This window comes from Macaca mulatta, chromosome 14, assembly GCF_049350105.2.
Source record: "Macaca mulatta isolate MMU2019108-1 chromosome 14, T2T-MMU8v2.0, whole genome shotgun sequence".
NCBI classification, from domain to species: domain Eukaryota; kingdom Metazoa; phylum Chordata; class Mammalia; order Primates; family Cercopithecidae; genus Macaca; species Macaca mulatta.
The window spans coordinates 126,816,246-126,842,343 of NC_133419.1; the positions used below are offsets into that span (position 1 = coordinate 126,816,246).

Genomic DNA, 26,098 nt, shown 5'->3' on the forward strand with positions numbered 1-26,098 from the left:
GTTCTCCACAGAGTGTTGGAATGGCCTTGAGGACACCCACCTCATCCCCCAGAATGGCCCCAAGGACCCTCCCAGGGAATAGAAGGCCTGCTCTCTCAGTGGCCTGGCCGCTTTGCTCAGGGAGATGGGAGTTCTGAGGGTGAGTAGAGCCCCAGCATCTGCAGCCCCAAGCCCGCTCCCCTCCACACGGGCACCCTTTGTCTTGAAGGCTGTGTCCTGGGGAGGGAGCCTGCAAACAGCAGGGGTTGTGAGTGGGGGGGGGGGGTCTCAACTCTGCTCACCCCTGATGCATCCCCAGCTGCCGCTCATGCAGAGATGCAAAGGAGTGTCCTTTTCCCCATCCAGGGCCATTGAGAATGGCTGTCTGCATACATGATCCAGCTGGCCTGGACTGAGGCCACTGCCTGTTACTGAACGTGCCTAAACTCAAGCCAGAATCCGGCACACAGGGGTGGGTCAGACCCCTCCAAACTCCACACACGCACACATGTAGACATGGGAGCATTTTACATTCTTGGTGGGTTGTTTGTGATTACGTGTGCAGACAGTCCTTCCTGCTCACATACTGAGAAGACTGCGAATGTGGGGTGTGTGTGCACCCAAATAGGCCATTGTTTGCTTGGGAGGTGGGGATAGCTTTCTCCTGGGTGCCCAACATCCTACGCATATTGAGGCAATACTGGCCAAGGGTCGGAGCTGAGAGTGGAGCTTTGATGTGGGGCTGTTGGATGGGGTTCTTTGGTTTTCTGGGAAAGGGACTTTAAGTCTTCAATTAGCCCAACCAATGCGAATGAACTGCCTGCCAGCCTGCCTGGGATTGATTAAACCATGCCCTGGAAATGAGCAAGGGAAAGAGCACAGTAGGGCACGTGCTTGAGGGCAAGTCAGGAGATCTGGGTTCTCAACCAGCCTCTGTCGCCTTATTCTGTAAGTACGTGGGCCAGTCATTTCTCTGCAACAAAAGGGTGGGTCCAGCTAAGGAGAACCGCTTATCTGGGAATTACCTAGGGAGACCTGGGAATGGAGATTCCCGGGTCTCACCCAGGCTGCTGGGGACAGGACCCACGAATCTGGAATTTCATCAAGCACCCAGAAGCACCGCTCTAGGAATCTAGACCCAAGGATCATCGTACGAGCCTCTTGAGTCTACGGTCTGCGTGTCAAGCCTGCGCTAATCCCCGGCGTCCTTAGGCGGCGTTAATTAGGCGCACGCGCAGTTCCCCCGCCCCCCCCCCCGGGCGGGCGGGCGGGCGTTGGGCGGGGGAGGGGCTACTGATGCAGATGGCCCCGCCCTGGCGGCGGGCCGTGCAAGCGCTGTCCGCACCGGCGCCGCGTCGACCCTCGCGGCCGTGGGAACCCGCCTGGAATCTCGCAGGGCCGGCCGGGCTTCGTCCAGGTTGCCGGCCTCCTCCCCGGGCTTCTCGGGATGCTGGCCCCTGCGCCCCGGCCGGCCCCTCCCTGGCAAGCGGCTCAAGGCTTGGCGACGGCTCAGGGGAGGCCGGGCGGACTGGGGAGCCGCCCGCCTCCGAACTCTCGCTGGGCCTCCGTCTTACGACCTGCTTTGGGTTCACCGCAGAGGCGGAGGTGAAACCGCCTTAGGCTGCGAGGGAGTGGAAGAGCTCTGCCCCATTGAATTTAGATTCTGAAAGTCCACAGAGGGGAAACTGAGGCCCGGAGAGGAGAAGGGACTCCCCCCTCCATCACCTTGCTGGGCAGGATAAGAGTCAAGGTCTGTACCACAGGAACACGTTTAAGTGTTACTCTATGTTCACATCACATGGGGTGCCTTAAGTTTGGACGCTTAAGGTTTTATTTACATTTTCCAAGGACATAAATACATTCCGTTGCTTTCCTCCAGAGGCTGCCTAGCCTACGAAGAGTTTGAGCTTGGAAGCGGTGCACACCAAATAGGGACACGGTTGGACTGTGAGTTCAACTCCCTACTCTGTCGTTTAATTAGCCGAGTAAACCTCTGCTTCTCCATCTGCAGAAGAATGATTATGCATGTCTCTCTCACAATGAGGTTTTAAGGACCTAATGGGAATATGATCATAAAAACATTTTGTAGACTGTAAAGTATGATATCAATATTAATTGGAAAGCTGCCTTGCATCATGGAAAATGCCAGAGGGTATGAAACAGGTTAGGTACATTTGTAGGGCCAAATACTTGTCCAGGAAGTAACATGGCTGGTTACAGAAAAGTCTTTGTCTTCAAATCACCCACAAGCTAGGCAGGGGAAGGTAAGACATCAGTGAAATGACTGCAACACAGGCTTTGCGTAATCAAACCATGAACATTGTTTAAACTGCTTTCTATTGGTGGTTTTCTTTTTTTCTTTTTCTTTTTTCTTTTTTTTTTTGAGACAGGGTTTCACTCCTGTCACCCAGGCTAGAGTGCAATGGCACGATCTCAGCTCACTGCAACCTCCACCCCCCAGGTTCAATGGATTCTCCTGCCTCAGCCTCCCGAGTAGCTGGGATTACAGGCACCCAGCTAATTTTTGTATTTTTAGTAGAGATGGCGTTTCATCATGTTGACCAGGCTGGTCTCAAACTCCTGACCTCAGGTGATCCACCCACCCTCAGCTTCCCAAAGTGTTGGGATTATGGGCATGAGCCACCGCGCTCGGCTGTCAGCGGTTTTCAAGTTGAAGTCGGACACCTTTAGGGATTCTTGGGGAAAGAGTTTTCTTGGGAGACACTATCCATTTCGATGGTACCTAGCATGCCACAGTAGATCCCTAAACAAAGGTTGAGAAGTGTAACCTGAGTTTGTCAGCTCTGTTCTGATCTCTCCAACCTTTTTGAAGTCTTCGTTATAGCTTCAGAAAACTGTTTGTTAGTTTCCAACATTCCCATGATTCTGTACCAGATGTGGTTCCAAGAAATCAGACCTTTCTGACCTATAAGTTTAAGGAGGGTATGCAGGTGGTGTGGGTGTGGGTGTGTGTCTGTCTGTCTGTAGTTATAGCCAGTTTTCCTGTCCAGTTCATTCTCATTGAGTTTATCTCTCTTGTTAGAGATTTTTGGGATCCTGCACCCAATAAATAAGAAGAGGAGATGAGCCTTGAGTCTCATTAGATGACAGATTTTTGAGAAGCTCAAATGTATGGGAAGGTTCCACTTCTTCACTTCAAGGGACTGCAGATGGTGTGAAGCAGGTGGGAGAGACCACAGTGCAAAGAGGGTTATTAAAACAGGGCTTGGCAAAAATTTTTTAGGGAAAAATGAACTTCGGGAGGCAGGTGCTGTTTTTTGCCCCATTTCGGGTTCCCAGGGAAGGCTAACAATTTAGACCCCCACCACCTGAAAAGAGATACAGCTTCCTCTCAAGAGCCTTGGAAAGCTGGGAGGGTAGAGCTGGGTGGAGAGAATGAGAGCAGTCTCAGATGTTGAAACAACCCTAGGGGTTTGGAGTTGGAATTGCTGAACTGAGTTAGTCCAGAACCATCTATCATTCTGAGTCTTCCCAAAACACTGTTTACACACATCACCAACTTTCACACTTAAGGAGTGTCTCCTCCTGTTTCTCTTCTTACTAAGCATAGAGCTAGTGGAGTCTGGTTGGAGATACCCTTCAGGTCTGTGCTCTTTTTCTCAGTGAATTTATGTTGCACTGATGGAGCCCTTGCGTGGCAGGAGAGCTAGAGAAACTTTTATTTATTTATTTTTATTTTATTTTATTTTTTTGAGACGGAGTCTCACTGTGTCTCCCAGGCTGGAGTGCAGTGACGCGATCTCGGCTCCACCACCAGGGTTCACCCCATTCTCCTGCCTCAGCCTCCCGAGTAGCTGGGAGTACAGGTGCCTGCCACCATGCCTGGCTAATTTTTTGTATTGTTAGTAGAGACGGAGTTTCACCATGGTCTCGATCTCCTGACCTCGTGATCCACCCGCCTCGGTCTCCCAAAGTGTTGGGATTACAGGCATGAGCCACCACACCCGGCCGAGAAACTTTTCATTTATATTAAAAGTCAAATAGGAATCCCTTATCTGAAAATTCTGCTTAAATCCTTATCTATATCACTTTATCTCTACTTGTCTTCTTCTTTTATTCTCTGAAGTGCAATGCCCATTATGTCAGGCCTCTGAGCCCAAGCTAAGCCATCATATCCCCTGTGACCTGCACGTATACATCCAGATGGCCTGAAGCAACTGAAGATCCACAAAAGAACTGAAAATAGCCTTAACTGATGACTTTTCACCACTGTGATTTGTTCCTTCCCCACCCTAACTGATAACAGTATATTCTCCTCCGCCCTTAAGAAGGTAATTTGTACGCCTATCCCAAACCTATAAGAACTAATGATAATCCCATCCCCCTTTGCTGACTCTCTTTTCAGACTCAGCCCGACTGTACCCACATGAAATAAACAGCCTTGTTGCTTACACAAAGCCTGTTTGGTCGTCTCTTCAGACGGACGGACGTCACACATTAATGTCTCAAATGTACTTCCTAGTCCTTGGGTAGCAGAGCCTAGCCCTTTAATTTCCTTCCAAAGGTAGTGAAGGTGGTAACTTTAGTCCACCTGGACTTTGTCTCATTGAAAGTCTCATCTTCAGACTGGGCATGGTAGCTCACGCCTGTAATCACAGCACTTTGGGAGGCCGAGGCGGGTGGATCACCTGAGGTCAGGAGTACGAGACCAGCCTAGCCAACATGGTGAAACCCCCATCTCTACTAAAAATACAAAAAAAATTAACTGGCCATGGTGGTGGGCACCTGTAATCCCAGCTACTTGGCAGGCTAAGGCAGGAGAATCATTTGAACGCGGGGGTGGAGCTTGCAGTGAGATAAGATCACACCACTGCACTTCAGCCTGGGCAATAGGGCGAGACTCTGTCTCAAAAAAAAAAAAAAAGAAAAAAGTGATCTTCAGAGGGATGAATCCCTTCCTATATTCAGCTTTTATCCAGAATAGTACTTTTTCTCTTGCATAATTGGGAATAGATTTCAGATAAGCTCCATTTAATTAAACTCCAGTTCTTTCCAGGAACATCTGGACTTCCTGAGACCTCACTAACCTTCTTTTTGAGCATTAATAGAGCACCATAAAGAAGACAGTTAGAAAGAACCATTTTTTGAATGTTTTCAGCATTCCAAGATATTGCCAAGGGCCGTAAGGTTAAGGAACAGCGGAAGGAAATGCTATTTCTTGTCTGGTACTCTCCAATCAGGGAACTCAAGGAAGCTCTCTACTCAGGGATTGAGGATGTCTCAGCCCCGTGGGTGGGCTGAGTGGACTGTTTCCGAGAAAAGCACTGGGAACATAGAGTGGCAGGCAGATATTGGCAGAGACATAAATATAACCAGGGAGGTAGATGACAATTTGGTGATGTATCTTGTGAATGGTGTATATTCACAGAAGGCCTTTTAAAGATGGAGGCTGTGGGAGTAGGAAAACTTTAGGGCTTGTAGTAATGAAAGCTTTCAGTGTATGTCAAAGAACTTGCTGTTAGTGAGGATGGGAGGAGGGCCAAGGAAGAATGGCAGTTAGAGAGGGAAATAATTAATGGTTTTGCAGCAAACATGGACTTGGCCAGGAAAACAATTCCTTATTTCTAGAAAGAAGAGGAGCGTTTAAAATTTTTTAAATTTTTCTCTGTTTATGACCTGGTTAGGAGCACTGAAACATAAGGAGTCGGGGAAAAGATGGTTGGAGGCTCACTGGAAATGACAGGCGGCTATCAGTGAACGAACTCTTTATCAATGACTCCCAGAGACTGCTGCTAATTTTGATTTGAAAGCTGCAAATCGCTGGTATGTGGTTACAGTTCCTAAGAACAACTTAGATAAGAGGCTTTCAAAAGAGGTTTTGAAAGGGGAAGTGAAATTTAAGATTTAGTTGTCATTGGTCTACATCTAAATGTTTGTTTCTTTAGATATGCACACCAAGGAGCATTTAAAATAAAAAATATTTGCCGCCGGGCGCGGTGGCTCAAGCCTGTAATCCCAGCACTTTGGGAGGCGGAGATGGGCGGATGACGAGGTCAGGAGATCAAGACCATCCTGGCTAACACGGTGAAACCCCGTCTCTACTAAAAAATACAAAAAACTAGCCGGGTTTGGTGACGGGCGCCTGTAGTCCCAGCTACACAGGAGGCTGAGGCAGGAGAATGGCGTAAACCCAGGAGGCGGAGCTTGCAGTGAGCTGAGATCCAGCCACTGCACTCCAGCCCGGGCGACAGAGCGAGACTCCGTCTCAAAAAAAAAAAAAAAAATTTGCAAATTAAGATAGTCTTTATTTAAATTTTATATTTTTATTTCAGTAACAAGTGTGTTTTATAGGGAAAGATCCCAGAGAATAAACTAATCTCAAGACTCCCTTTTATCTTTTTTTTTTTTCTGGTGCCAGGACAAACCACACACATAATACCTGGGAAGAACTAATCAAATGTGTGTGTGTGTGCGCGCGCACACGCGTGTGTGTACCTTGTGCCTTTGGTTCTGATTCCATAATAGCAAATGCCCCAAGCAGCATGGACTCCTCTCCAACTAGGAAATGAGAAAGAGAATTTTGGTCGGCTCCTTTGTCCTGTTCTAAGAAATCTCCCAAGGACTGCACCATGTTTATTTTCATTTCCCTGGCTCCTTTCCATTCTGGAAACTTAAAATCGGCTTCATGGCCTCTTGCTTTATATAATTTGTTCAAAAAGGCTTCGTCAGAAACGGATTTGATGTGACATTTTTGCTCTTCCCGTGAAAGTACTTCCTATTCCATGAAAGTAGAAGAGGTGGTGGAAATAACCCTGGCCTTGGCAGACTGATCTTGAACCTGAGAATTAGAGACTGGGCTCCCATCCAGTGACTCTGAGCCAGTAATGAAGTTTAAAGCTATTGGAAGACTGGATGCTGGCTTTGGTAGAGGTGGGGGTGATTTGATACACAGAATAGCTTTGTTTCCCAGAGCGTTGCGGTCTTTCAGGTCATTTGAGGACTTAGGGTGGAGGAAGCCAGTCTTGCCTTCCTCATGGAGCTATGCTTGTTCTTGCCTGGCCTGCACCAGAGCGCATGGCCTTTACCATCAGCCACTTCCAGCCACATTCTACGATGAGTGTGGCCTGGAGTTTTCACTGTACGGCGGAAACATCTCGTGGCGGAAATCATGTGTGTTTAAATCTCATGTTTGTCACTCGTTAGCGCTTGACCCTGGGCAAGTTTTTTGACTTCTTTAAGCCTCAACCCACATTTGTAAAACGGTGATACTTTGTAGAGTTGTGAGGATTAAATAAGATTACAAATGTAGAGCACTCGTTTTATTTAATGTGAAATCACCTACAGGGGAATTCGGGGATTCCCACTGCCTTTGTTTCTTGGCACCTCCCTTCACCAGCTTTTCTGCCCCCCACTCCTTTGTGAGAAGTAGATAGTGCTGGAGACAGCTGAGGGATGCACCCAGCTCAATCCGGGCTTCTCAGTGCCCCAGAGTCCTCCACATCCCCCTCATTTTTTCCCTCTCTGCTCTTGTCTCTCACAAAGATCATCCTTGCGACCTCCTATCCCTTGGGCTATTCTTCCCTGCATTGGGCCTTGGAGAGCGCTCAGAGGGTTGGGCATCCGGCAGCCTAGTGTTTGCACTTGCCCTGGAGCGCTCTGCTCAGTCCACATTCTTACCCTGGGTGTGCTGAGGGACAGGAAGAAGGGCTCATTTTATAGAACACATTTCTTCCCCATTCTGCTGGTTTATAACTTTGGCTCCCAGGAAAGAATGGAAGGATGGACACCTCCACCCTATTAGTGCGCTCTCGCTCTCTCTCTCTGTCTCTCTCTCTCTCCTCCTCTGTGTGCATGTGTGTATAGCAGGAGCAAGGGGCAGGGTCAGCTGTGTTGAGGACTAGGAGGTAGATGGTCTACCCATATCCAAGGTGGGAAGACCAGGAGAAATAAGAGAAGTAAATGGACAGATCCTCTAAAGTCATCTTTTCCTTATTCCAGCACACCAAGGCATTGTGCATATGGTCTTGGATCTTTGTTCTCTGTTAGCCAAGGGAAAACATATATGGAAAGAAAGAAAGAACGCTTGCTGAGATTAACCTAGAGGGGGCAGGGGCCAGCATCCTGATGTCTATGCTAGGCCAGCATGGTACCAGCAGCAGAATGTGGGCTGTGGACGTGCACTTACCATTTCTGATCAGTTTTTACTCCCTCAGGCTTGGGGGCTGCAAAGGAAGCTAGCCAGGTTTCTGGGAAATTTTGAAGCACTTGGAAATATGATTGAAACAGAAAATTCCTCTGAGTGGAGGAGCTATGTAGGCTGTGTATAGAATCTGTGGATTGGGACCATCCAAGGAATCAGTGTCTGGAAAGCAGCACAAGCTGGTGTGGTGAAGGTTCCCATGATGAGTAAGGACTACCAGGGAAGGTTGGAGAAGAAAGGTTTAAAACTGACGAGGAACCTCCAACCCACCTTAGGGACAATTTGGGTTCTTTAAAGTTCCATTTGGATCCCAGTCCCTCAACGAGCACTCGAACTTGCCCCTGTTTATCCATCCCATCTGCCATGACCACATCAAGGCTCTTCTTAGAACATTATTTGAGTTGTATATTAAAGTGTTAGGGTGCCTGGTGGTCTAGACTCTTTCTAGGGGGTCTTGTTCTCTGAACCTTTAGAGGAGGAAATTTTCCCTGCTGAATATTGCTGAGAGGAAAGGTCCGGAATGGCCTGGCCAGTGTCTAGTGTGACCACTCTGCCTCTGAGCTATATTTGACTGAGTCAGGTGGTTGGTGAGTCCCACGCGTCCTCTGGATTGGGTCTACCCGCAAAGGAGAGGACTCAGCCTGTAGATTTTATTGCCACTGCAACCAGAGCTGTCAACTGCCTTCAATGTCTAGGAAGATTGAATCAAAGGAGGGCAGAGAACCTTGGGTCCCCAACGCGTTCTATGAGCTCTTGGGTTCTTCCTGTGGTGCTTTGTAGGAACAAAAGAACAGAACAAACATGTTGGAGTACTGTCCCTAACATTTATTCTCAGGTGGTGGCTGGGAGGGGTGAGGTGTAGATATACTTCCTCTCTTCTCGTGGAGCCTTACTGAAGACAGGAGCGTGTGTTTATCAGCTGAGAAGGGCAGTCTCGCCATCTTAAAGACCTGCCCTCCAGCCCCTTCAAATGCCACACCTCGCAGGAAGCACTCTCTCCACAACTGTTCAGAGAACCCTGACCAGAGAAGCTCCCGCACTTCTCATATTAACTCCGATTGTGCTGAGGGGGAGGGGAGGAGTACACAAAGCAGGAGGTGGGTGGGGAGGCTGGGGTCACACAGCCCAGGAGGGGCACGCCGGGCCAGGTGCTCCGTAAGCACAGGCTCCCTCCTCCCTCCCTCCCCCCAGTGCACCAGGCTCTGGTGGGGCCGGTCCCACCACAGAGTTCAGAGGCATCAAGTCCAAGGACAGAACTGCAAGAGTATGGACACGAAACACCAAACAAATTGGGGGTGGGCTCCCGGCCATCCTGGTGAGAGGGAGGCTCCTTTAGCCAAGGCCATTTCTGGCTTCTCAGCCTCCAGGGTATGGGCTATGAGCAGCCGTGGGGAGCCGGGGTTTCTGGGGCGGCTCAGTGCTGGGAAGACCTCATCCCCTTCTCCCCAGGGCTGTATGGGAGCACAGGCACAGGGGCAGGGAGGGCTTGTGGTCAGCGAGGGGGAGAGCCCACGGAGAGTCCAGAGAGTGGACCGCAGTTTCGTGAAAGCAAAGTTCTAGCTGCCACTTGTGCCTGTGGGCAGAGCAGGTGGTAGAGGGGCCTCCAGGAAAGGGCCGGGGACATGGCGTCCAGCACTGAGCACAGCGCACTCGGCCGCGCCCTCTGTCTCCCCACCCGCCCACCTCTGGCACACCGCACCTGGGGACCCAGATTTGTGCTTGATCAGAGCTTCGAAGGAAGGCGGTGGCAGAGGCGCTGGGAGGCTGTCCTGCAGGTGGCCAGTTCTGGGGTCCTCTGCAAAGTACCCCTCGTCCCTGGACAACCGGAACCTGCCCTGCCCTCTTCCCTGGCCCATCCCACCCGCAGTGTGTGATCCTTAGACGTGAGTCTGCATCCGCCGCTGCAGGGGTCGACTGGGGTCAGAGTTCTGGGACGAGGACTGGGAGTGGTGGGAGGAGGAGGCAGAAGCCTTGCTGGCCTTGTCGAACTGCACATAGCCGTCCTGCTTGCCGCTGCTGCTGACGCTGCTGTCACACTGCGTGTCCAGGAAGGAGCTGCTGTCGCTGAGGGAGCCTCTCTGGAACTCCCGCTCACAAAGCTCGATGGACGAGCTGCCCATCCCCAGCACGAACCGCTGCCCGTAGTCGTAGAGGCGGCCCTGGCCGCTCAGGGTGCTATAGATGTTGGTGAAGGACATGCCTGTGGGCACACGCTGCTTGCCCGCAGGACGCAGGTCGGGCTGGCAGCTGGAGAGGGAGATGGTTGGGGTTGAGTGGTGCTCTTTGAAGGTGTTGACGCTGTAGTAGCCATTGGTGGGGTCCTGGGTGGGCGAGAGAAAGAGAAGCATCACCTGGTGGAGCCTCCACTGAACGTGACTGGGGTTTCCAGGCTGAGCCCGTCCTCTTATGCGGGGAGGGAAGAGGGAAAACAGGAGGAAGGGAGTGACCTGGTAGGGAGCAAACTCGGGGGTGAACAGCTGCGGGGAGGGTGCAGGGGCAGAAGGACACTGAGCAGGAGATGGCAGAAGGGGAACTGCGGACCCCAGGAGGGGAGGGCCGGCAAGGGTGAGGGCTGAGGGCCAAAGGAGGGAAGCAGAGGCTCTTGACTGGGTTTATGTCAGGGTGATGCAAGGTCATTTGAAAATCAGACTTTTTAATTGTTTTTATCCAGAACATGGATGCTTCATTTTGAATCTACATGTGAGGAGGCTGTGGAAGAGAACTGGGGAGTCTCAGCATTAGCTCTCTCAGCCTCCTCAGCGTTGGGGTGGGGAAAGCAGGTGCCTTAGGCAGGGACGGGTACCTGCCACCAAGCTGGCCTCTGGCCTTCTCTTCTCGACTTGCTGTCATTTGTTGTATAGATTTGGGGTTTGGGCCATCAGAGCTTAAGACCGGCTTCCACGGCTGTGTCTTATAACCTGGGGCCCTTCTTACCTTCAGGTTCTGAAACTCTTTCTCCTCTTCTTTGAGCACCTCCAGCTGTTTCAGGACTGAGTCTTGCTGGAATTCACCCCGGTCCATCTGCAACCCAAAAAAGGCTGCTCAGTGGATCGGAGGTGGCTACACCTCCACTTCCCCCAGGGAAAAGATGAGATCAGAAACTCAAAAGATTGCCCTATATAAGCCCCACAACCCCTCACTGCCTGGACCATGTGGAAGACTCAGGATGAGTTCCTGGACCCCCATCCTAGGAGACAGGGAAGCAGCTGAGGGGGATGGGTAGGTCGGTGAGGTGAGGGGCAGTTAGGGGAGGCAAGGGGCAGGTATCTGAGGCCACACTTTCCTCGCTTGGGCGAGGGCATCACCAGAGATCTCACATGCCTGATTCAATTCCATTCACTGAACGTTTGTTGTAAAATGCCGGCCAGGTGCTCTGCTAAGGATCAGGGATCCACAGATTAACGTACATTAAGATACAGCTCTGCTCATCAGGGAGATGGACTTGTAGATAAATAATTTCAGAATATCAACCACTGGGCACGGCCAGGCTCCTTAGGGCAGTTTCTTATCCAGCGTGCAGGCCTAGTGCAGGCCTTAAGGAGTCACAAGGAATAACCATCTGTGAGATGCTGGCGACATGGGCCACACCTGTTATTCTAATGAAAAGTTATCTTCCTTAGAGATGCCAAGCAGCCTGAGGGCAAGGATCACTTCCTGCTTGTCTCTGGGTACCCCCACACCTGGTTCAGTGCTTTGCATGTTGTGGTCACTGACCTTGCATGCTTTTGGGATGGAATCTCTTAATTATTTGATTTGCCAATGCCTAGCACAGTGCCTGATATACAATAGAGCTGCTTCAAATGGTATGTATATGTTGAAGGAATAGGCAAAGTGGCTTAGCTCTAAATTACTAAAAATTAACATAATTATTAGACATAAGATGAAAAAGCATACTCCACACACAGTGGGCGTATGAATTAATCTGAATAACCACAGTGATGCTTAACCTGCTTGCCATGTGTCTCTCTGCTAGTTGCATGGTATAGGTAGTAGGTTCCCTCCTACTCTCTGGGCTGGGATGTTTATTCTCTCTTGCAACTTGCTTTCCTCGTTTCTTTTTGGAGCCCCGTGGAATGAGCCAAGGTGCTGCCACCCTGCTGCCTCCTCACTAAGGAGACCACGTGGTTCATTTTTCCAGTAAATGCTCTGGCACTGTCCGGATTGGAGACCTTCTTTCCCATCAGATTCAATTGCTAAGTCTGCCTCTCCTTGCAGATGGGTCTGTCTTGGGGCCAGGAGGTGAAAGGAATGGGAGAATGACGATCTCCTCAAGGGGTGGCTTAGCCCAGAGCCCACAGCAAGTCCCTTCTGCTCCCGCCTGATGCTGAGCGGCCCACACTCTTGCTGTGGGTTTGGACTAAGGGATGTGGAGACAGTCTGAGGCAAACAGAATGTCCCAGTGGGAGAGAATTCAAGGTCCCATTTGGGATGAAGGACACACCTGATTAAGCTTAAGTATAGAGACATCATCCCTTCTGAGGTCTAGGCTGTGGCTTCCTCCCTCATAAAATTAAACACTCCTCTGTGTCAGGCCCTGTGTTAGGCCCCGGGGGAAACAGATGAGCGTAGACTCGAACATGACCTTTGCCCTCGAGGAACTCTGGGATAACTGGGGAAGCTAACATGGAACTGGGGGAATGCACTATAAAGGAGGCACATACAAAGTGTTTTGGGAGAGCAGAAGGTGCACAGCTCTGCCAGGGGCGGGGAGGACAAGCCCGGAACATCTTGGAGTTGATTGTTATAAGAGAATGTGAAATTCAACAGACAAAATTAGCAGGCAGAGGGAACAGCCGGTGCACAGGCCTTTGAAGTCTAAAAGACTCGAAGGCCAGGAATCAAGCTCTCTGGCATGTCTGGAAGGCCAGATGCACTTGGCCGGAAAATGGAGCTGGAGAGGTTGGTGGCTGCCTGGCACTGAGGAGCCCTGATGACACACCAGGAAGTTGGACTCTGTCCAGCAGATGTGGGGAGCCGCCGAGGAATTTTAAGTGGGCAAGTAACAGGACCAGATTTGCATTTTAGAAAGACTCCTTTCTCAAGGCTCTCGAGGGTGGATTGAGAAAAGAGACAAAAGACTAGAAGGCTGACACCAACTGGGAGGCTGCTGTAATCATCCAGGGGAGGAAGGATGAGGCCGGAAGTCAAGAAGTGATGGTGGAGGACAGGTGGGGCACACATTTGAGATACTTTTTGAAGTGGAATTGACAGGACCTGAAAATCAATTGGAGAGAGAAAGCGTAGCCAAGGGAAAAGTCAGTTTGACTCAGTAAACGTCTCTACCAGGGTCTGTGTAAGGCTCTGAAGACCCCAGGATTAACACAGCAGCAGCTGCTCACCCTCTAGCAACATAAATAGCTCATATTTGTTGAGCACTCACTGTGTTCCATGGGCTTCAAGCCCTTCTGAGTTTTGCCCACTTCACCCTCACCACAGCCCTGTATACTGTGGCTTTCAGACCCATTTCATGGATGAGGACACTGAGGCACCAAAAAGCCCATCTACTTTATCCCTTGCTTCGCCACCTCCACTCCAACATGTTACAACCAAGGCAACTAGAAACTTCTAGCACAGGCCGGGCGCGGTGGCTCAAGCCTGTAATCCCAGCACTTTGGGAGGCCAAGACGGGCGGATCACGAGGTCAGGAGATCGAGACCATCCTGGCTAACCCCATGAAACCCCGTCTCTACTAAAAAAATACAAAAAACTAGCCGGGCGAGGTGGCGGGCGCCTGCAGTCCCAGCTACTCGGGAGGCTGAGGCAGGAGAATGGCATAAACCCAGGAGGCAGAGCTTGCAGTGAGCTGAGATCCGGCCACTGCACTCCAGCCTGGGTGACAGAGCGAGACTCTGTCTCAAAAAAAAAAAAAATTAAAAATTAAAAAAAAAAAAAAAAAAAAAAAAAGAAACTTCTAGCATGGTTGTCTAGGTTTCTGCCTGGACAACTGGGTAGATGATGGCCCATAAATGGGGATTCGGAAGAGGAGGAGCAGGCTTAATGTGGCTGGAGAAGTGATGAGTTCACTTGCAATCCAGTCCCCAAGGAGGAACCTGTGTTTCGTGCAGACTTCGTTTTGGTGGGGTGTGGCGGATGAGGGAGAGGACTTGTATTGAATATCTATAATAGCTATGTGTGTGTGTGCAGTGGGTTGGGGGGGATTATATGTTATATAACAACATATTGTGGCAATTTATGCATATGTCTTTTCTCCTTACGGAAGAGCCAGGCTCTCTGAAGGCTGGACTGCAACTTTTTCGTTGTTATTGTTTTGAGATGGAGTCTCGCTCTCACCCAGGCTGGGGTGCAATGGCCTGAGCTCAACTCACTGCAACCTCCACCTCCCGGGTTCAAGCAATTCTCCTGCCTCAGTTTCCCTAGTAGCTGGGATTACAGGCGCCTGCCACCACGCCCAGTTAATTTTTGTATTTTTAGTAGAGATGCAGTTTCACCATGTTGGCCAGGCTGGTCTTGAACTCCTACCCTCAAGTGATCCTCCCAACTCGGTCTCCCAAAGTGTTGGGATTACAGGCGTGAGCCACTGCGCCTGGCCTGCACTGCATCTTAGATGCCTTTGAGTCTCCCAGAACACAAGCACAGTATAGCAGGCACACAATCACATTTGTTGGCTGACAGTGTGTGCCTCACCTATTGTGGGGTGGGCGGGGGGCATCTTGACCGCTGCTTTGCTTTTTGGAAGCATCTAGGTCATTGAGAAGCCTCTAGTCCCAGGACCTTCTGGGAATGGGTCACGGGATGGGATGGGGCGTAATCGCATTCTTACCATTAGCTGCTTGATGGTGGAGTGCTCCTCAGCCTCCCGACCAGAGGCCGGTTCCTTGTGGACAATTTCCACTCGGATATCATTTTTGGCTGACACAACACCTTTGAGATCTGGAGATAAAATAGTAAAGTGTAGATGATAGATTTAGTTCTTACTTTTGAGATGTCAAGCTCCCTTGCAGTCCCCTGCCTCCGCTCTGCCACCCTCTGCATTTCCCCTTCAGCCCCTGAACTCGGCAGCTTCACTGACCCGCCACCAACAGAACCTCCATATGGAGATGCTGTGGGCATTTGGGCCTCAGAGGAGGCTGACCCCATGGGCGGCCTGGCTCCTGTCATATGCCCCTCAGCCATGCACCCTTGGCTTGAAAGATTGTCTTCAGCCACTTGTCCACCTTACTGAGCTAGGTCCTTTTCATCCTACTGAATTCTCACTTCTTTCTAGAAGTCTTCTCTGACTTACTCTACCAGGCAGACTCCGATCCCTCCATTCATAGAACCACAAATCTCAGTGTTGGAAAGGACCTTAAATTGCCCATGGCCAACCCCCATCTAAAGAGAAACACCCCTGAGGTGCTGGGCAGCTTCTCTGTGGACGCCTCCATGATGGAAGCTTTACTGCCACTTCTGCAGGAGGCAGCCTGTTTCTAGTTGGAGAACTCTGTTAGAACATTCTTGGCTGGATGCGGTGGCTCACGCCTGTAATCCCAGCACTTTGGGAGGCCAAGGTGGGCAGATCACGAGGTCAGGAGTTTGACACCAGCCTGACCAACATGGTGAAACCCTGTCTCTATTAAAAATCCAAAAATGAGCTGGGCATGGTGGTGGGCACCTGTAATGCCAGCTACTGGGGAGGCTGAGCACGAGAATCACTTGAATGAACCCGGGAGGCGGGGGTTGCAGTAAGCTGAGATTGTGCCACTGCGCTCCAGCCTGGGCAACAGGGCAAGACTCCGTCTCAAAAGAGAAAAAAAAAAAAAAAGGGAAATTCTTGAGGAGCTGGCGCTGTGGCTCATGCCTGTAATCCCAGCACTTTGGGAGGCTGAGGCAGGCAGACCACTTGAGGCCAGGAGTTCGAGACCAGCCTGGGCAACATGGTGAAACCCTGTCTCTGCAAAAAATTTAAAAAATAGCCAGGCATGGTGGCACACGCCTGTAATCCCAGTGACTCAGGAGGCCGAGGCATGAGAATCGCTTGAACCTGGGAGGTAGAGGTTGCAGTGAGCTGAGATCATGTCACTGCACTCCAGCATGGCCAAAAGAGAGAGACTCTCTATAAAAAAAAATCATATGTATATATATGCATATATATGTGTGTGTGTGTATATATGCATATATATGTGTGTATATATATGTGTATGTGTATATATTTATATGCTCCCCTATAATTTCCACTGAGAGGGTGGTGATGGAGGTCCTGAGACCACATTATTGCTGGGGTGGTCATGAGAGCCAAGGCTGCTTAGCTCGGAGTGCAGAAGACACAAGGGGAACAGCTTTCTTCAGACATGTGCAGGCTGCTGAGTGGAGGAGGAGACCATCCTGGTGATTGATTTTGTGCATTACACTCATACAATATTAGTGCCAGATGGGGTCATCAGGGTCGTATCCTCATTATAAATGATTAAGCCAAGGCCTGGAATCGCTGTAGCTGGCCCAGGGTCATGTGGCAGAAAAGGTGGGACTGGAACACTGTGTCTCCATTGTCTTCACCTGTTCTCTGCCATCCAATCTCTCACGCATATCTCCTGGGTGCATGCAATTCTTCAAGCATGCACAAACACTAGAATTTTATTGGTAATCACTGAAGACCTTTACAAGTTTGCTATAAGCAATTCCTTTATTGCTTCCCCACCCACTCCCCCACAGCTATGTGAGTGACCCGATTTTTCTGGTGAGACTAGCAGCTCTTTAGTTTATTTTTATTTTGTTGTATAGATGGGGTCTTCCTAGACTAACAGCTCTTGTAGAGCAAGGATCAAACCACAAACCACTTAACCACTTTTCCCCCTATCTTTCTGTACAGTTCCTGATCGAAAGAGCTATGTGTTCAATCCAAAATGCTGGCTGCCCTGCAGATGAAGCTCAATCTAGTCCAGGTCAACCTCAGCCTACTGCCCACTCTGCCAGAAGCCATGTTGCCCAGGCTCACATACACCGATACATCAGACCCACTCCCTGCCCAGGAGCTCACAGCACTGTTAGGACCCCTGTTCATTGCACTCCTGCTTACTTGCTCTCCGGGGCAGCCTAAGCCTGGCCTTTTTCTCTGTCCCCCTCCCTGAGATCCCGGATCTCCCTCCCGTACTTCTCTGGGAACGGGCACAGCAGAAGGCCACGATGGTTGCCATAAGGACGAGGAAGGCCACACCAGCTCCTACGGCCACCCCAATGATGACGGCCATCGGCACAGACTCTGTGGGAGAGAAGCGGGCACAGCTGACGAGGGATGGGGAATGGCCTACTATCCCCCCAAGATCTCACCCCGTTCCTGTGGGTGCAGCCCCTGCCACATGGGGCCCTCCTGGGAAATGCCTCAGTCGGGCCTGGGCAGGCACAGGCCGAGTCCAACCGGGGTCAGCTCTAGCTGGGACTGCAAAGACCAGGGTGGAGGACACGGGGGCTTGGTGGGTGGAGGAGAGGGCGGGGGAACTGGGGCAAAGGGCAGAGGAAGGAGAGCGAGGCAGGCAGACACGGAGAAGGGAGGGCCAGGGAACAGGAGGACCGGAGATGAAGGGTGAGGCTGGCACGATGGAACTCTCTCTGGCATTAAACAGGAATGCTCTATCACACTTTGGCCAGTGAGTCATAGGCCCTGGCTTTTTTTTGAAAAACGACTATGGTCACTGCCCTTGTTTGTTCAGAATGTTCTCTACTTCCCTTCCCTTTCTTGGGTGAATACAGAGGACATCCGGCTCTTAGCATTTCCAGGTCTAAGCAGCTTCCCTGCAGGTCTGCTGGGCATCAGTTGTGGCCCTCAGGTGTCCAAGTCTCAGGGGCCAGGGAGCAGGGTTACAGCTTCTCCACTGCAACCTCTTTAAGGAGAGAGGCCCCTTTCCCTCCATCTCCAGGTCTGCAGCTTCTCCCTGGAGGCCTCCCCTCTGAGCATCCTTGCACCCCTCCCGGCAAGAGAGGCCCACACACTGGGCAGGCAAGGCCTCACCCCTGCTGAGTCTCTGCCGCCTGTCTCCTGCCCAAGCCGAGTGGGGGTAGGGATAGGGAGGGTAAGGATGGAGTTGGGGGTGATCTTCCAGACAGCTCTGGCCCTTCTACGGCTGCAAGTGGGGCCTGAGCACACGATCTGGGGCCATGAGGAGTCCATCAGCAACAGAACTAGAGAATGCTGGGGCAGGGAGAGCTTGGGGCTCTCACTGAGGTCCAGAGAAGTCAAGTGATTTGGCCAAGGACACACAGGAGCTGCACAGCCAGGGTCAATCTAGGTCTCCTGTCACTGCCCTCGCCCCTCCACTCACCCCACTCCCACCCTGTCCAGCTCCACCCACAGAGTGACATGTGAGATCCTCTATATCTCATATGCTCGGTACCACCCAGGCTGCCGCTGCTCCGAGTCCTGGCTCCATCCCTTCTTCTGAGCAATGGACTTTGCCTTTCTTATATCTGTAGAGTGGAGATAATGCTACCGCCCCTCTGAGAGTTGTTATGGGCTTGAGCTGGGTGAGTGTGGGCAGAGGCCTCGGAGCAGAGTCTGGTACCCAGCCCTGTTTGGTGTTTGCTGTTGTTGTTACCTGGGAAGGGGTCACCAGCAGTTCACAGTCCTTTATTTTTGGGACGAAGTCTGGCTGTGACGCCCAGGCTGGAGTGCAGTGGCATGATCTCAGCTCACTGCAACCTCTGCCTCCTGGTTCAAGTGATTCTCCTGACTCAGCCTCTTGAATAGCTGGGATGACAGGCGCCCACCACCATGCCTGGCTAATTTTTGTATTTTTAGTAGAGATGGGGTTTCACCATATTGGCCAGGCTGGTCTCAAACTCCTGACCTCAGGTGATCCGCCCGCCTCAGCCTCCAAAAGTGCTGAGATTACAGGCGTGAGCCACTGCGCCTGATCAGCAGTTCACAGTCTTAAAGGCCAGGAAAGCTCCTTTTAAAGACTGAGCCCCTCCCCAGCCTACCCTGCGTTCGTCAGTGTGGGCGACTGGGGACAACTAGGTATCCGTTCTGGGTTACAACCCAACAAGCCTTTTGTTGTCTTTTTCTTTAAAGAGAGGAGAAAGACCTCAAACCCTGGCCTCTGAAGATGCTGGTGGGAGGAGGCATCGAAGGGTGGCGGTAGGGGGGCAGCCATTTGCCCTCCGGCCAGAGGAAGCTGGCGCCCCTGGCTGGCAGTGTTGTTAAGTTGGCGCATCCCTTTGCCACCCCAGGACTTGCACACGAAGCCATTCGTTACCTACCGATTAGTGGCCAGGACAACTGCGGGGGTGACGGGGAGGGAACCAAGAGGAAGAGGTAGACACTTGGGGGTTGAAACGCGAGGTGCCCAAGTTGGTTCAAGAGTCAGACTGAGAAAAGGGGCTGGGACTCAGCTGAGCTTGCCTTGCCCAATAGATGACAGTGTCTCTAGGTTTCAGTTCCATGAGGAAAGGGAAACGGCTTTGGCAGCTCATGGACTCTCTGCTTTGGAATTGGATGGATTTGGGTTGGTTTCTCCTCAGATTCCTGGTAAGTTTCCTTGGAAAAACACAGGGCTTGTCTCAGCAGAACTCAGAGCCAAAGTATGCCCATGGAAGGCTCCTTAACACCTCTGGGCCTCAGTGCCTTGTCTGCAGCCTGGAGAGCTGGGCAGCGGCATTGAAGGTGCCTTCCGATCCTGGGATCCACAGCCCGTGTTTCCACATGCTGCTGACGGCTGGGGGCGGGGCGCCCTCTTAGCGGGACAATGGTCCCTGGGCAGGTGGGCAGGGGGGAGAGCAGGGGGTCCTGTGGGGGTGAGCGCCCCGGGGTGGCATCCCTTTCCAGTCCCCAGCCTGCCTGTGTGTGTTTCTTCCTTGCCTGGCTCCCTCAGGTTTGGCCTAGGGTGATGTGCAGGCCCCTCCTCTCTGCACAGAGCCTTCCCTGCATGGCCCCTCGAGAGAGACTGGAGGGAGGGGCTGTCCCCGCTCAGCCTCCCCTCCATCCAAGGAGGTTGCCAGGCACCAGGAGTCAGCCACCGACGGGAGAGGGTGTTAGGGAGCTCTGGATGAGTGTCAGCAGACACAGGAGACACGGAGACAGGAGACACCACCCTCAGCATTAGCACGGACCTGGGGAGAATGCAGCGGGAGGCTGGCAGCTTTCTGGGTTGCCCCAGCGTGGGCTGCAGGGGCCTCTGTGAGCGACCTGTGCCCTGGGTTGGTGCTCTGATAGGGGCATGTCTGCCAGGAGGGGCAGAGGCAGGGGCACGAGGATCCCACGTAGAGCTTGAGGAGGTAACACGGGCCAGGGGCCAGTGTGGCAGGAGGCCTAGGGTGGAGGACCACTCAAGTCTTCAGCATGGCCATAGAGCCTGGCATGCTGGTCCTGATTCTCTTTTCTGTTTTTCTGCTTGGGGGTGGGGTTGAGAGCAACTCCACCCAGGGGGCATGATGACTGCTTTGCTGTGTGTGCCTGGGGAGGGAGGCGCTGCCCTGCAGCCTCAGCCTGGGGTGAGATGACACTTCCACGGGGACTGCAGGAGTAGGGAGGGGTGGCAAACAGCAAGCATGGATGCACAAGCCACAGCAGGGGCTGGGGCCCCCGGTGTCCTGGGAAGCAGTGGCCAAGCTGGTGATGATGTGGAGAAGTAGGAAGGGTCGGAGAGAGCCTGGAAGCAGAAGGCAGTCAGGACAGGGACCAGCTGACCCCAGAGGCCAGCTGACCCCAGAGGCCAGGAGTCAGGGCTCCCGAAGAGAAAGGATGGAAGGAATGGAGCAGGGAAGAGTGAGAGCCAGTGTCCCAGAGCGGAAGGAGTTGTGGGTTCCAGCGGCAGGCAGGAGACAGGTCTCTGGGGTCCCTAGGCCCAAGATGGCTGGGACCCCCCCGCCCCGCTGCTCTGACTACGCTAAACCCTCAGGATGGGGGAGGGCAGAGACATTATTGGCCAGCACAGGCCTCCCTGCCCCCTGCTGGGTTCCCTCCCCAGCTAGCCAAGAAATCCCTTCCCCCACCCCCTGCCCAGGGCCATTCTCATCATCTCCTTCCGTACCTGCTTCCAGCCCGGCTCCCGACTTCATTTCCGAACCTGTTTGGAAATAAAGCAAGCGTCTACAGCCAGGGCCTGGCTGGCCAGGGTAGGGTGGGACTGGGGATTAGCTGCTTGAGGGGGGCTGGGTGAGGGGTTCCTTTCCCAGTCACGTCTCTGGGACCCCCAACAGATCCAGGCTAGCCCAGTTGAACGTGGAGTTCATTCAGACTGACTTAGAGACTGGAGGGGGCTAGGGACCAGAGAGAGAAATCATGTCTCGGAGGGGTCTGGGGAGGTTGGGGTGAGAACACCTGGGGGAGGGCATGGGGGTGGGGGCACCAAGGAGAAGACACGGAGGGTAGGCAACAGGGGACCAGGAAGGTTTGGGATGATGTGTGGATGATATTATGCAAATTATGTGCAAAGCATTATGCAAAGCAGCATCTATTAGGGAAGAGGTGTTGGGAGATACTGTGTGATTTGACCCATAGGTGTGATCCTGGTGTGGTCCACTGAGGCCTGGGGACCCTACTGAGACCACCCACTTGGCCTAGAATCTCTTGCTGGGTCTGACAGCCTGCGAATGGGCCTTTACGTAAGAGGGTGTCAGAGACCGCCAGGACTGAGGCCTCCTGGGCGCCCGAGGCCCATCCAAAGGCCCAGGCCCAGCTGAGCACGAATCCCTGGTCCACCATGGCTTAGCCCCTGCTGGCAAAAGGGCAAGATTGACCACCCCTCTCAGAACCCAGCTTGCTGCTGGCTGTGGTGGAGCTTCCGGAGCCACCCCTCCGGGCCCCTCCAAGGCTCCCCATCCTGCTGTCTGTGCCTGAGAGCTCCAAGCAGACCTGGAGATCTGAGCATCTTTGACCAGGAGCTGAGATGTCAGTGCACGGGGGCTAGTGGGGTGAGCCTTCTTCCTCCTCCTTCTCACCCACCGGACTGCTTTGCCCAGCGCTGCCTTTGCGGCACAGGGGTCCCTGTGCCTCCTAGGTCTGCAGGTGGTGTGAGCCCAGCCCCCGGCCCTAGGGATCTGGACAAACAAGCCCGACCCCTTAGCTTTGGAGTGGGTGCCCTCTGTGGGACTTCCGTCTGAGTAACTGGATGGGCTTGTCATCTTCACTGTGGCTGGGCCAGGTTCCCAGCACACCCATGCCAGTATATCCCACGCTCCACCCGGGTATGACACCTCCCAAAGGGCACTTTGGTGTCAGACCAGGGCCCACGGCGGAGGGCAGGGCGCAGAAGCCGAGGCCTCTGGAGGCTGCTGGGCAGCTTGTCATTGCCACCCGCCTGCTCATTGCTGTGGTCACCTCCTACTGAAGTATCGCCCTCAAGGGCTGCCTCTCTGAGCTGTGTGCTTCCCTTTCTTGATTCCTGGTGGAGGCTGGTGGCCCTTGCTTCAGCGAGAGCCTGGCTGAGGAGGCTTCTGGCTGGCTAGGCTGTGTGGTCGGCCAGGAGGAGCACTGTGGCTTGTCCTTGGGCCCCGGCCCACCTTGCAGCCACCTGGGCCCTGCCCTAGGCGAGGAGAGGGCCCCTCTGGTTCCATCGTTCATCGTTCCCTCATGGCCCTGGCAGCTCTCACCTTGCTCCTTGAGCCGGATGATCTCAGTGTCGGAGCCGAAGCTGTTCCAGGCCGTGCAGTTGTAGATGGTCTGGAAGTCGGCCCGCACGATGTTGCTGATGGTCAGGGTGGAGATGACGCCCTCCTCGGTGCTGATGGTCTCCACCGTGTAGCGCCCCGATGTCCCCGACTCCAGAACGTTCTCCTTCCAGGACCAGGCCTGTCCGGGGGTGCAGAATCAGGAGCAGACTCCACCAGAGGGGCCCAGGACACGCCCACACCAGAGTCACAGTGCCACTGCCCTGCTCATGTTCATGCTCACTGCCACACACTAACACATGTACACTCGGGTATGTATGCAGGCACACACGCCACACACCACAAATATGCACACATGCAGGTGCACACACAACACACATCACCACACATGTGCATGCACAACATCCCACACAGCACAAACATGCATGTACACATGTGCACACACAACACGCAAACACATGTCAATGCACAGCACCGCACACATGGTCAACACATTTATATACATACCACACACCACAAACGTGCACCCATTATAACACACACAACATACACATACCACCAATGTGTATACACACAGGTTTGTGCACACGCACCACAAACATGCATACGCAAGTACATGTACCACAACACACATAAACATGCATCACAGCATATGTACACACCAAATCACACACAACACATCACATCGCACACATGCCTGCATACATGTGCACATGCCACAACATGCACACACACCTCACAATACATGCACATCACACTTCACACTAAAAACATGATACAGACATGTACATACACATGGCAGACACGATACCACATCTACACGCAACACACAGACACTCCCCCAAATACATGTACACATGCACACAAACACCAAGATGCACACACTATATGCCACATACAATACAAGCATGCTTACACTCATGTATGTACAACACACACTGCAACACATGTACGCATTCGCCATACACACACCATCATGTGTACATACAGGTACACACACTGACATACACACACACCATGTGCTCACACACACAAGTACACCACCGACAGATATACATGTTCACATATGCCATGACACACATACATGACAACACACCCACACCACACATGCACACAATCCACAAGCACAAGCACACACACATACTCCGGGGCATCCTCAGAGGGTCTTTCCATCCCAGAAGGGGGCCTGGGGAGCATCATTCGGGGCAAAGTGGGCACCCTGCTGGCCTGCGCCCTGCGCCTCCACACAAGTGTCCCCTGGGACTGCGGCTGCCTGGGCGGGTGTGAGTTAGGACAGCAGCCCCATGAATGCGTCTACCTGTGTGACATTGTATGTCTGTGTGAGAAATGTGTCTACAGAGCTGTGTCTGCGATCACCTTTGTCTACCTTAGTTTACAGGGCTGCTGGTTAACAGTTTTCAGAGCCGGCCACATACACTGTCTGCACCTCATCGTGTAAGCGCCTTGCACACCCTGGTTCAGGGCTGATGAGAGGGACTGAGTTTCTCAAACTCGGTGCTGTTGTCATGCTGGACTGACCCATTCCTGGCTGTGGGGCTGTCCCAGGCACTGCAGGATGTCAGCAGCACCCTGGCCCCTACACACCCAGTGCCAGGAGTATCCTCCAAGTAATGACGACCAAAGTGTCCCCAGGCACTGCCAAATGTCCCCTGGGGCCAGCGAGAACCGCTGGCCTAGAATCAGATATTTCTGGAGAGAAGGTGCGAAAATGTCCAAGAGTGAATGGAATATTTGACAATGAGCTTGTGTTACATTTATAATTAAAAACATTAAAGAGTAAAATGAATGACGAGGCATAGGTATTAGTTTTATTTGTGAGTTCTTGCAATTTTTTTGTGAATCTTTCAGAAAGCGAATGAACTGAATGCTTGAGAAAGTGTGTAGCGGCAATAATACTCTAATAATATCTTCGTTTACAGGATGACAGTTTCAACTGGTGCAGCCTGGGTGTCAGCCCCCGCATGCACGGATTAGGAGTGACCTCAGCTGCTCCATGTCTGGGCCAACCCCACCCTCCCTGCACTGCCGCCTTGTGAAAAGGTACAGCTGCCCTGCCCACTCCACCCCTGGGCAGTCTTCTAGCAGGATTTTGCCAGACACTGGGAATTACTACAAATAATAGTTTTCCCCAGTAGTGCTATAAAATGCTCACTTTTCTTTGTTTTCATGCCTGAGATCCCTCCAGTTTCAGATGGATTTGGGTACAAGACTCTGCCCCCTGGATCACTAAAAATACAAAAAAACTAGCCGAGTGTGGTGGCAGGTGCCTGTAATCCCAGTTACTGGAGGTCGAGGCAGGAGAATTGCTTGAACCCAGGAGGCAGAGGTCGCAGTGAGCCAAGATTGCGCCATTGCACCCAGCCTGCGTGATAGAGTGAGACTCTGTCTCAAAAAAGAAAGAAAGAAAGAAAAAAAAGACTCTGCCCTCACCTTAAACTTTGTTGTAGAGACAGGGTCTCACTATGTTGCCCAGGCTCGTCTCAAACTCCTGGGCTCAATTGATCTTCCCACCTCAGCCTTCCAAAGTGCTGGGATTACAGACATGAGGCTCCGTGCTCAGCAAGACCCTCCCTTTAAAAAAATGCAAATGCTGGCTGGGCACAGTGGCTCATGCCTGTAATCCCAGCACTTTGGGAGGCTAGGGTAGGAGGATCAATTGAGCCCAGGAGTTTGAGACCAGCCTGACCAACATGGTAAGACCCCGTCTCTACTGAAAATACAAAAATTAGCCAGGCATGGTGGCAGATGCCTGTAATCCCAGCTACTCAGAAGGCTGAGGCACGAGAATTGCTTGAACCCAGGAGGTTGAGGTTGCAGTGAGCCGAGATTGTGTCACTGCATTCCAGCCTGGGTGACAGAGCGAGACTCCATCTCAAAAAAAAAAAAAAAGGCAAGCAAATACCTGGTAGGAGGTGCTGAGGGTGGACTGCTCAGTTGCCTTAGCTGCACTGCAAGGATAAGTTCTTTGAAGAAGGGAGGGAGACTGGAATGGTCACTTTAGAGGGGATGATTGATAGGTAACAGGGCAGGCTACCATGGACGGTAAAGGCCGTGGAGACCTGGCAAGGAGGACTCAGGGAGGCACAGAAAGGAGTTGCTAACTATTAACTGCACTCTAAGATTTTGCTAAATACTGGCCTGGAGCCCAGGAAAGGGAAGAAGTCATTTGTCTTTTCTCTCCACTACCCTCGTGTGCCCCTCTGCCCTTAGGATGCGGAATTTGGTCAGAACTGTTCATGTCAGAGCTCAGCAGAACGGCAGATGAATCCTGGGAGAGCACTGCCTATTCTGAGAAAGGCCTGCAATTTTGTCTTCGCGACGCTTTTCCAAGACAGCCAAGGCAGGTATAATTTTCCTCAGCAAGGAAAAGGAGCCTCGGAGGTGTGCATTGCCACCGCC

The 26,098-nt window shown here is 52.2% G+C and overlaps 1 protein-coding gene and 2 long non-coding RNA genes across 5 annotated transcripts in view; 2 read left to right on the top strand and 1 right to left on the bottom strand.

Moving 5' to 3' along the window:
- Positions 1–26,038, top strand: LOC106993521 (uncharacterized). Its single transcript, XR_013404379.1, has 3 exons — positions 1–139; positions 24,619–24,739; positions 25,910–26,038. It is a non-coding gene; the product is annotated as an uncharacterized LOC106993521 (long non-coding RNA).
- LOC144334490 (uncharacterized) lies at positions 346–4,397 on the top strand. Of its 2 annotated transcripts, XR_013404376.1 has the most exons (4): positions 346–1,729; positions 1,859–1,926; positions 3,023–3,163; positions 4,067–4,397. It is a non-coding gene; the product is annotated as an uncharacterized LOC144334490 (long non-coding RNA). The 2 variants fall into 2 exon arrangements; XR_013404375.1 differs by lacking the exon at positions 1,859–1,926.
- The window catches only part of KIRREL3 (kirre like nephrin family adhesion molecule 3), a 572,492-nt gene continuing 555,338 nt past the window's right edge, over positions 8,945–26,098 (bottom strand). The window contains exons 12-17 of one of the 2 annotated variants that reach the window (XM_015116084.3): positions 22,661–22,859; positions 21,100–21,135; positions 17,229–17,336; positions 14,922–15,031; positions 11,075–11,161; positions 8,945–10,461 (exon numbers count right to left, since the gene is read on the bottom strand). In XM_015116084.3, coding sequence (XP_014971570.3) covers positions 10,018–10,461; positions 11,075–11,161; positions 14,922–15,031; positions 17,229–17,336; positions 21,100–21,135; positions 22,661–22,859 — 984 coding nt within the window. In that variant the 3' untranslated portion in view covers positions 8,945–10,017. The remainder of the gene's footprint in view (positions 10,462–11,074; positions 11,162–14,921; positions 15,032–17,228; positions 17,337–21,099; positions 21,136–22,660; positions 22,860–26,098) is intronic. The other variant, XM_015116085.3, reaches the window with a different exon arrangement.